The sequence below is a fragment of the Aptenodytes patagonicus genome, chromosome 3 (assembly GCF_965638725.1).
Source record: "Aptenodytes patagonicus chromosome 3, bAptPat1.pri.cur, whole genome shotgun sequence".
Lineage (NCBI taxonomy): Eukaryota > Metazoa > Chordata > Aves > Sphenisciformes > Spheniscidae > Aptenodytes > Aptenodytes patagonicus.
The window spans coordinates 94196936-94208808 of NC_134951.1; the positions used below are offsets into that span (position 1 = coordinate 94196936).

General features: G+C 43.4%; 1 protein-coding gene across 2 annotated transcripts in view; it reads right to left on the minus strand.

Moving 5' to 3' along the window:
- Positions 1-10074, minus strand: part of STRN (striatin) — a 73934-nt gene extending 63860 nt beyond the window's left edge. For both annotated transcript variants that reach the window (XM_076334252.1, XM_076334251.1), the window contains exon 1: positions 9760-10074. In XM_076334252.1, coding sequence (XP_076190367.1) covers positions 9760-10062 — 303 coding nt within the window. In that variant the 5' untranslated portion in view covers positions 10063-10074. The remainder of the gene's footprint in view (positions 1-9759) is intronic.
- Between the last annotated feature and the right edge of the window lie 1799 nt (positions 10075-11873).

Below are 11873 nucleotides of genomic sequence, written 5' to 3' on the forward strand. Positions count from 1 at the left end.
GTCTCTAGAACAAAACAGTGATAACTCTAGGTTCACTGTTTCTGATCAAAATATTTAGCCAATACCTGTCTAAATGTCTGTGCAAACATTTAAAATGTAAGAGGTCTGGGTTTAAACACCATGAAAAGTATAACTGAAATGTACAACTACAGTTTTCTTATAATTCAGATGTAAACAACAGAATTTTATCAATAGATTGAGACTGCACAGGCCATTTCTCATGGTTGCAGCTTTAGCGCAAGTCAAACCCGAAGCCTGTGCTACCTAAGGGAGTAGGAGAGCAAAGGAGGATCGCTTCCGCTTTGAATGATCTGCAACACTGTTCTACGCTGGTGCTTTGGCCACTCCTGGGAAGGTTTGCCAAAAATTTCAAGAATTCACAAATATGCCCAACAAACAGGTTCTGCGACAACTGACCTTCTAGCTAATAAAGTTAAAATGCATCAAGTTGTAAGCTAGTCATCACAAACCTCTAAAACGCCTATGGGGATCACGCAAAAACTCGTATTGTTCCTTGCCTTATGGGTGGGGCACATTGTCTCCATAAAGCACCCGGCCCCGCTGGCTCCGCAGCAAGGAATCAAGGCAGTGTCCGCCTCAAGTTTATTCCAGGCTAAGTGCTACAAGTTACTGTATTACAGCTCAACTGTGAAATTAAAATCAAGAGAGTGAGAAGAAGGGGGGGAAAAGAAGAAGCAAAAAAACCCAGAGAATATTGGGAAGAGAGATGTCTGAACAGTCTATTTCAGCTACAATTGTACAGTCCAGTATTTTTTTTCCACTATCTCATTAAAGTTTTTAGTGTTACCAGCTGCAACAAAAGTTAGAAGTTTCATGTGTATTTGGTCTAAATTAATAGCACTGTAGCTATCTTAACTATTCCACTTCTTTACCAAGAGACTTTAAAAATAACATTCATTCTTATGTTAAAAAGAAAAAAATCTCATGTGCAACAACATTGTTGTTTTAAGAAATTCCCCAAAAGACTCTAAGGTCACATTACTGTGAAGCAGACAAAGGGTGAGGCAATGTTTTAGGTAGCACTAGGTTAGAAACAACATTTTTAAAAATGTTGTTGACTTCCTAATACAGGCTTCGCAGCCATAACAATATAATCAAATAACTAAATTGCATCTTAATAAATCTGGATTTAACCAATGTTTAAAAAAGTAAACTGAAATTTACACTTCCTGGAACCAGCAACCACAATGACAAGGATGATAAAAAGTATACTATATCAGCACAGTCTTTTTAGGCTGAAACCTTAACGTTACAGAAAAGCAAGAGATTAAAAAAAATATTTACCTTTAACAGAAAATGTTCGAAAAGGAACAATACTATGACTGCTAAACAAATGATGCATGTTTAGTATCAACTTCTATCTATCCTGAATTTTACAGCTATTTCAAGTTAAAAGATTTTTTTTTTTAAATTCTTAAGACTCAAGAACTATAAAAAGGTTTTCCATTCTCTTCTTTAAAGTATTTATCTTAATGTTTTAAGCTGGACCTCACTTCAAATTCTTGGGCACTTGAAGGTCAATAGGCATCATTTGACAAAGTAAGAGCTACTAAGACGCAATTCTGTACAGGCTGCTTCCATAATTCAACAACAAGGTCTTCACAGGTTGAGAGAAAGAGAACAAGGGAGAGGAAAAAACTGCAAGAAAAGTATTGCAAAAAATATGTAGATAGCTAAAATAACTAAATACATATACAGAAGAATCAGTCTCCAACAGTCATTCTAACTGGTCTACCGAGGTCTGCCAGAAGGATTCTGCACGCTGCCGGGGTGCTCAGTATTTTAGATTATAGTTGGCTCCCTGAAGTGCTACGTATTTAAGTATATGTGTAAATAAGCGTAGGTATGCCTGGGGGGGGGCGGGGGGGGGCGAAAGGAGAAGAGAGAAAAAACAGATACAGGGGAGGGGGGGGAAGGGAAATATCAGTGGTCTAGTACAACTGGCAAACAATTTTTCAGGCACCATACTTAACATTGCAACACACACCCACTAGCACTCCGTGCAAAGAAAGGCTAGGAAGCTTTTGTAAGCACCTGTAGCCATTTACAATAACACAAAACTGAAGTGGCTGAAACGAGTGGCAGGCACCAAGGTGTATTTAGCTTCACCCCGCACAGAAGTGCTTTATCCTGTTTATCACCTGCACGCTCACACTGGATGATACCACCTCGTGGGACTACCGCACAGCACAATCTGCTACTGGCAAATTATTTTTGCTGGACTTCTCAGAGATGTCCTAAAACTGGCATCAGAGCTAAGCCCTGAAAAAATTAAACCATCCAAAAGAGATCAAAGATTTAGCTTATAGTAAAAAACGATGGTTGAAAAAGCCATTTACTTACATTCTTCATCTCTTTGAAAAGATTGTTTGAAAAACAATTTATTATCAGTGAATTCAAAACTCCTAATAGATCATCCAGAATCAAAAACGATTTAGTAATTTATTCCTGGCAATACCTTGATTACTAATTTAAGCATCTCAACCAACAGGAAGACTTTTCTTTCTGCAGTTTGAAGTGTTTTACTAGGCAGATCTCTGTTCAGATAGCCAGTCTTTCTTTTGTCCACTCTTCAGCGCTGCCTTTCACTGCTCTAACAACTGCAAACATCAAAGTACTTGCTGAGTTAGCCAAGCAATGTATATTCAGCTTATTTAATCATTCTTCCTAAGTAAAAATTTTCTCTTATACTCCAGTCATTTTTGTAGCACACTTACTTAAGTGGTGAACATTAACTTTTTTTTCCCTTTGAGTCCCAGTAGCATGGTCCATGTAGACTGATGTAAGGACAAAGAGAAAGCAAGTTTTAAACGTGAAGTAATTCTATAGGCAACACTGCAATGACATGTCACATAATAATCGCGTATTATGAGCTGGAGTCCAAACTGCAAATGCTCAAATATAACTCCTTTCCACTTGCTGTACAAGAAAGGCAGAAATGCAGCAACAGCAGTCAGCACCAGGACTGATAAATAGACTTATGGCCCACATTTAAACTGAGATAATGGAAGTTCACAGGCTGAATGAATCACTTGGGGTATAGCAAGACAAGGGACAACAAATCTGGAGGAGGTTTGTAGATTTGGCTTTGATAACAAGAAGAGGAGTGAACCAGACTTGACCGCATGAGCATTTGCAAAGGCAATCGGCACACTCCCGCTTCTCGCTCCTACAGCCAGGAGCAGCTACTCCTTGTATTCAAGCATGCACCACCACCCTGAACTGACTAGAGCATCAAGTGAAACAGATACAAAAATAACTGATTTTGTTCTCACCTCCTGTTTACAAGCTTGGATATGAATATCATGCACGCCATTTTTGTTCCAATGCTTTTGCAATCCTGCCCTATGTGACTGCCCTAAAGGGAAACATATTCCTGGCTAAGAGCAGAAAAAAGGCAGCCTTTCCACACTGCAATCTTTAATTTAACTTCTTTGTCACGGAGTTATTTTCAAAATATTCAATATTAGTTAGCATGTAGCAAACTCTTTTCAAATAGGAAAAGAACATCATCTAGATGAATCCATCTACAGGCCCATACAGAACAGGTCACTAGGATAAAGCGAACCTTTGTTTTCACATTTCAGAGTATTTTTATTTCTAGTGTATTGTCTGCAAAGCTTGGATCCTGGGCACTCTGAAGTGATTCAGAAGAGCTGTTTCAAGTATCTAAGCATTTCTCAGCCTTTAAAAACAAAACATGACAATCCTTCATCTATTTCTAAGTCAGTTCTTGCCACTTCTTAGCTAAGGAACTTCGAAAGGAGGACTTGACAAGGCCTGGCAGCCTTGTGAAGCCAAGTCTGTGAGTAGGTTGCTGACCAATACCTGTTTTCTCAGAAAACTGTGTACAGATATCAATTTCAGTTGAGGCTTGGCATTTGTACAGCCTTAGTTCTTTCAGCATTAAATTAAGATGAACCAAAAGTCTCTGGAGATGCATGTGATCTTCCTTGGGGAATTTTATACAGCCTGTTCTATTCAGTAAATAAAGTTTCAGTGTCTACTGAAACATTGATAAAGACCAACTTGTTGTTCAAACAGTGCGAAGTTACTTACCCCGATGCAATAAAACTGAATAAGCCAAGACCTTCAACAGAAAAAGGACGGCTACAATTTGAGTAGGACACAGAGATACTGATGTAAATTATAAACATGCACTAGTAAAGACACATAGGATGTTTCACCGTATGCTAACCTGACATCAAAAACCAAAGTTTTCCACCTAGAACGTAACAACTTACTTCATTTTTGCTTAATTCAACAATTCTATAGCAAATCATGAAAATCAGAAAGTCCTCTTCTTTTTTAAAGTATCACCTTCTGTGAAAAGTGTTTGTAAGCTTAAAGACCGCTTGGAGATCTAACATTGCAAAACTCTGTTCATACCACCTCAGTATTTACAGCAGCACTTTCCTAAAAGAGTTAGGCCCATTTAAGAAACACATTTTCATTACACTTAAACTACATTACAGGTTTAACAGATTTGAGAAGAATGGGAAAATCTGATGCTGGGAAACGCTCAGATCATTTATGCAATTTAAAAAACAAAACAAAAAAATTGAACGACTATAAAAACCAGGTACAGACCTGCAAAGAACCGGTCTCATCAGTTTCTATTTACATTCTACTTCTCTACAAAAGCTACAAATTTTTATAATGCAGCTCTTTCAACACTGAACATTTACTCCCACTAGTCCTCCTGGCTTAAATAAAACAAGCCATGACAGCTTATCAATGAGTATATTGGGATTAGCTGGCAATCATGCATATAAGCAAACAGGAAAGAAGAGTACAGAAGCTTCTCTTCTTTGCTTCACATGAATTTGGCAACTAGAAAGTTTGCTAAAAAAACTTAGCAAAAGAAAGGATATCTGGCAGTCACCAAGACCTATTTAGCATCATCTTTCCCAACTAAACACCCCTCAGTATTGTGACTGTGGTTTATTTTCTTCCGCCTTTCTTTTGATTTATCTGACGTATTTAAAACAATAAAGTTGAAAATATTGTCCTTCTGGGGTGGAGAGGAATTTAATGTTAATCACTGTTTTCTTTGTAATATCTGCCTTATGAGAAAAAATATTTTATCGAAGATGTCTACAGCACTTCTGCCAATTCATCTTTCACAGAGAATCTCAGAGATTTGACCCACATCATCATATTTGAACATCTTACACAGAACTTCTTCAAACTGTATTTTATCTTCTATTTTATTGGCCAAACCAAATCTTTAGGAGTATTGCGTTAACTAACTGATTTCATCCACTCACTGCTCATTACTTTTTCTCTGAACAGTATCTGCAGATTATCCAGCTATCAGAATGATTTTTAAGTAGAAACTTAATCCAATAAAAGAACTGTTATCCAAAAGCCAACAAACTGAAAATATCAACTATTTCTGAAGCAAGTAACCAATGTCCTAAACCACACTATAAATAGCCACAGCCATCTGTCTGATTTGCCCCTTCTCCTCATTACTTTAACTTGTCTATCTCCAAGGACACAATCTTGCCATGTAGCACGCCGGCTTTCACCGCCTGCCTCTTGCCTCAGAAAAGTAGCAGCAAGGGGGAAGATCACCATCCGTGACCCCCTGCCCAGAGAGCTAACATTACTAAACCTGACTTCCATAACCCGCCTCAAGTGCTTATCTATTATTTCCATCAGATTGCTTCTATTACAGTTGTTTGCTATCATTTAACCACATTTTATCTCATTTCATTAACTCTTTTCCTATCATTTACGGTTTTGTTTTGGTTTTTCTTTTGGCACTCTCTTACAAGGAATATTTTTAACAAAGTTGTGCAAAGACAAGCACATTGTATCCACCCATTCCCCGTAATTTCCTCGCAAACCTTTTCAAGAGAAAGTTTACCCAAGAAAAATAATTTTAACGTAATCCTACCAGGTCCCACTACTCCAAACCAGTCTACTACTCTTAAGAAACAGTTATCAGTTAGAAGAAATGAAAACTTTAGTAGCGAAGAGGACAAGAGCTAGAAAATTCCTTAGCAGGATATGGGTTGTCTATACACGCAGTTACATACAGCCTAGCAGTTTGTTGCAATTTAGAACATTTGTGAAATGCGGAGAAACGCCAAAGTCTGCAAATCAGCATTTTTGCCAGAAAAATGTTTGTCAGAAGCAAAACTTTCCACAGAAACATATGCATTGCTTGCAAAGACAAAATTTCTAGTCAAAACAAAAGCCACGCGCGTGCACGCACACACACACACACACAAGCCTTCCAAGCTCATCCAGCCCAGAAGCAGCAGAGCTCAACAGCTTTGTCACTTGCTGGGACAAGGACACGCATCGGCAGCGCTCAGCTCTGCGGGGGTCCCAGCCGCAGGGGCGGCATCCTCATCATTCTCTCCCGGGGGGTGGCAGACAGCTAATTAAAAGGGAAATAACATCCGCAACAGAGAATCACCCCCAACCAGCCAGAAGACATATGGTTAAGGCAGGGCACCAATATGGGAGGCAGTTCAACCCCTGCCTGCCTCAAGCAAAGATACGAATTTCAGTGCCCTGCATGTGCATTTCATCAAACTCTTGGCTATTTTGGGATGGGCTTGTCCAATACATAATGACAACTTTGAAATGCCTTGGAAACACAGTCCAGAAAAATGCAGAATGAAAAAAAAAAAGTTTAAAACTTTTGCAGAACAGGAAACCCTTTCTTGTCAACTCTCCCAAGCAGCTGCTAGAACCAAAGAAAAGGAAAACTACTCATTTCTGAAAAGATATGAAAATAAATGATAATACGTAAAGATGTAAAATGCTATAAAACACAGTTTGTGAATACTAAAATGAGGATTAATAACGTTAGTATTTATTCTAGTGAATTACTTCACAGGGCATCATGAAAGTTTATTCTTAGGATAATTTTTCAATCTGCAGACGTCAAAGTACCATAAACAGAAAGCAAGCATTAAAAGTGAAATATGTAATTAGCAGACAAGCATCTAGGGGAACCCTGTATGAATCTGTTTTCATTCTTATTTGAAATACACAGCTTATTAATGATACTTGCATAGATATAAATATTGAAGTCCTCTTTCACCCTGAATGAGGAAGATTATATAATAGAGGCAACAATAATTTCAAAAGGTTCAAGAAAAATAATTAGAAAATCAGAGTAAACATGAATATTTGCCAGGGAAAGCAAAATATAAGCACTCGATAGGAAGAAAAACCTTGGAAAGGCAGTACGAGACCAGTAACTAAGAACAGAGAGCAAGCTGCCTGACTGCCACTTCACGTATGTTATAAACCTGGGTGTGTGTCACCCAAAGAAGCATCACATAATGCAACAGAAAGGTACTCTACCCGAATATCACATTTAGTTCCACACAATTAATTACAAGGAAAAGAAAAAGAGAAAATAAAAAGAAGCCCAGAGGGGAAGAAAAGGAAGATAGGAAATCACAGCGGGACTGACTTACAAGTTGTTTTTTGGAGAGAGGGTATAGCTTAACTAACCAACAACTACAGAGCAGAAGCCAAGCACGGTAATACTGTGGCATAAAGTATCTAAAGTATTTAAATATCATGGCAGGTAAGAAACTGGAGATAAAAAAGCCTACCTCTAAGAAACAAGATGAATTGCAGAAAGAATTTATGGGATACTAAGAAGACCATACAAAACAGGTCCTCTGCCACACAGCCTCTCAAGAGAGTAGATCATCTAACACTGAAATTTACACTGGATAGAAAACTAGTAAAGTACAATCAGGAGCACTGCACCTTTATCTCAAGAGGGAGAAACTGCCCAACCTCAAATTTCCATTATTCTATTAAACATTTCCAAATATATAGGCCAACAAAAGGCTTCAGAAGGAGCACAGAACCGGTTTTTAATTAACACTGCTCATCCTTCAGCTGTACATGTACAATTTCTAAAAGCCATCCTGTAGTTGCTGAACCCCTAACACAAACCTCTCACACAGATCAAAGAACATTCAACTGCAAATGGTCACAGCAGACGTAACGCCTGATGTCCATAGAGACAGCCAAGAATTTTGCACCTTTCTGAACATGACTCCGCAGCAGATAAATGCTGTTACCGCTCCTGGCAATGCCAGTCACAGCTAATTATAACTTTATTGAAACGTTTTGGCAAGAGCCAAAGGCATTCAAGCAAAAAACTTGTAATCGGGTTATATTCCCAGTTCTGCCACTGATAATACATGACTTCGACAAATAGTTTAAATACCCTACTACTTTTCTCCTGTCTCATCCATAACACTTACCAAGCTTTTGAGGGATACCTGGGGGAGGAGGAATGGCATGCTAGCCTCTGTTGAAGGGCACTATAAATATGCAGAGTGTTATTACTATTAACGCACTGGCAGAATTTCTTAGGTCCTGTAAAACAGATTTTTTTTCTCCAAAGCAATTTTTGAGATCTGTATCAGCTATGAAAAAATGTCAAGATATTTATGAGACTCCATTGGATATGCAACATGGGATGTTGCTCTTATACATAGCTAAGCCAGTTACTTTCTACATAGTATTTACTGGATGCAGTGAACAGAAACATGATTCTGTTAGGAACAAATTTTTCATTGAATCATTGAAGTTAAAATAAAAATTACTCTTTTGTCCTCATGACCGCTTCCTTTAAATTCCTACATGGGAACCCTCAGCGAAGAACGTCACACCTGCCACTCTTCCCAGAGCAGTTGTTTGGTGTTACCATAGAAAGTACAATTAAAAAGATTACTTTCCTACTAATTAAAAAAAAAAAACAACAAAACCAAAAACCAGAAGTGGCTCACATAGCTAAACAGGCTCAAGACTCTCTTGACAAAGATGGTACTTTAAAGGAAAGACATAGAAAGAAAAGAGATGGAGAGGAAGCAAGAGACAAAGGAAGGAGACCTAAAAAGGAAGCCGAGTAGACACTTTTCAGTCTCAAACATGGCCAGCTGAGAACCAAACAGCGGGCTGCTGGTAGCGTGGACAGCGTTAACGTTTACAACAGAGATTTTCTTGTAAACAAAGCCAAAGAGGAACAACAACGAAGGTTGCATTACCGACTGTTACTAGAGTTAAGGTAACGTGCCCATCACTGAAGTACCTGATAGTAATGGCTCTAGGCCAGCAGTTCACAAGTTCTTTAACCACAAGATCACTATCAGTCACTTAATGCGTTAATGAGCGTATCAACCCTACCGCTTTTCAACTGAAAACACTACATAACGTGTCCCATAATACCCAAGGAGTTGCAGCCGGTCCCACAGGCCTGGCCAGGGGGCCGAAGGCCCAGAGGGGCTACGAGCCAGCACCGAAGGCCGGGGGGAGCCGCCCGCTGCGGAGGGGCAGCGGCACAAGCGCGGCGCGCAGCTCGCCGGAGGCAATTTTTAACAGTGGGTTATGAAACTGGTGACAAGTTTAGGCGGCCGGCCCTGGAGGTGCACCCCGAAAACTCCGGAGAGGCGGCGAGAGAGGCGCGGCGAGGAGGGGCCGCTCCCCTCGGGGCCGGCCGCCATGTCACGCCCCTCCGCCTGGCGGCGGGGGGCGGCCGCCCTCTGAGAGGGAGGGAAATGGCCCGCGGTGGAGCCGGGCGGCCGCTCCCTCACGGGGAAAGGGACAAGCCAGGGCAGCGGCTGGGGCGGCCGCTCCCCTCCGGCTGCGCAGGGCCGGGATGTCCCGGCCCTGCGCAGCCGGAGGGGAGCGGCCGCCGGAGCAAGGAAGGGGGGGGGGGGGGGGGAAGGAGGTCGCGGGTGTTACCTGCAGCTCCGCCCGCTCCGCCTCCCACTCGGCGCGCTCCGCCTCGAAGCGGCCCCACTCGTGCTGCAGGAAATGCAGGATGCCCGGCACGCTGTACTGAGCCCGGGACGCCGACACCGGCGCGGCGGCTCCGGAGGCTGAGACCCCCCCGCCGCCGCCTCCTCCCGCTGCCGCCGCGGCGGCCGCTGCTGCCGCCGCCTCGCCCGGCTCCAGTCCCGGCCCACCCGCCGGCGGTGGCAGAAGCAGGGCGTTATTATTGTTGTTGTTGCTGAAGAAAACGCCGGGCCCCGCTTGCTCGTCCATGGCCGGGCCGGGTCTGCCGCGCTCCCCGCCGCCCCCTCCTCCGCGAGCCGCCGCCCGCACCCAGCCGTGTCCCGGCAGCAGCAACAACCTGGGCGCGTCCCGCCCGCCGTCACCGCCTGACAGCCGCCCCCGCCGGCTGCTACGGCGGCTCGGCGGGGACAATTCCAGAGAGCGATTCGCCCCGGCTCCTCGGGCGGCATTCTGGGAAATGTAGTTCCGCTGCGTGGCGGGGCGGGAGGGAGAGGCGGGAAGCGGGGGAAATCGCCTTTTTCTCCTCCGCGCTGCCCTTATTTCGAGGAACGCCGTTACAGCGAGTGAGCCTCGTCCCCATGACGTGCCATCCTGGGGTAGGGACCGGCAAGCCGTAGCAGGGGGCAGCTGGCAATGCACCCTGGCCCCGAACGGCGATGAGGACGAGGGAGACCGCGGGTGAGGGTGAGCTGCCCCGGCTCCCCCCGGCAAAGCCGCGGCAGGAGGGGCAGGGCAGCTCTGAGCAGCAGCGGGAGCACAGATTAATCGTAATCTCCACCTCAGAGCAGGATTTAAATGGCTTTGGCACGCTCGCGGCCCACCCTGGGGACATAAAAAGGGCAGGTGTCTCGCAGCAGTTCCACAGACTTCAGTCAAGCCCTGCCCTTTCACCCCCGGCTTTTCTGTTTCAGCCCCGTTCTGAGCAGCATTTGGTGTCAAAGCACCGAAAACTATAAATCCATCCCAGGGCTACAGAGGTTTCTTGAAAATCTTTAGAAATGCTGAAAAGGAAAGCAACATTTTTTGGGAATTATCACGCTGCCTTTTCTGCAAGGAAAGGGAAAACAAGATACTTTGAGACTGACAGCAAAGCCCCGGCCTGAGGGCGCAAGCTGTCAGCAGCACTGCTCTCTCCTACCTCTCCCAAAGACAAAAAAAGACAAAGTTAGGCTTGCTTTCCACACTACATACATGTTAACACCACAGGCTTGCTGAAGACAGACAAACACACCACTGCCAACAGGCTTTACAGCAGGGCTAAGTGCTAGCAGTGTGTGAAAGATGGCGCATGGCCACCGAGGCTGCTGCGGGTGGGCAGGATCGCCATGGGTGCTGAGAAGGGGTCCCGCCGCCCCTCACCATGCCCTGGGTGCACCAGGAGCGCCCCGCTGCTTACTCAAGCAGCGCTTCCTGTTTCCTTCTGGCTGTTCCGAAACCGTACTCGCCCTCTTCATAACCCTGCCCTCAGAGATTAGAGCTGTGGCTGGTGGACAACCTCTTTGCGCTTTTGAAGAGGGAAAGACAACTGAGGAAGCTTATAGAGAGCATCAGAGAGCAGGGGGGAACAGGAGTGACAGCACAGAAGAGGGAACGCGCTGTGGGGGACCTCGGCAGGGAACCGGGGGAAAACAAGGCTCACCCAGAAAGGAAGGAAACGGCAGAGAGAAAGGAAAGACGTGAAGCGGAAACAGAGCAAACGAGCTTCATGAAAAAGCACATTAAAAACACCACTGACAAAGGAAAAGATGAAAAGGAGGGTGACAAAGAACAATAAGCACTACGGGCATTTCAAGTTATGTCGGGTTTTTAATCAAATGAAATTTGATGCTAAAATATGTAAAACCACATGGTTATACCTTTAGTATCAGGAGCAAGCAAAGAAGCAAACGAGGACTAAACTGGAGAAGGATGTATACAAATGAAAGTTGTGCATGTTGTATACAGTCACACAGTATACAAAGAAAAACCTCTCCCTTCTCTATCCCTCTACATCTATCTAGTGCCATGTTCCCTTCCGCTAACTTTTTTCTATTTTTCTACCGACTTCTTAGTTATGCTTG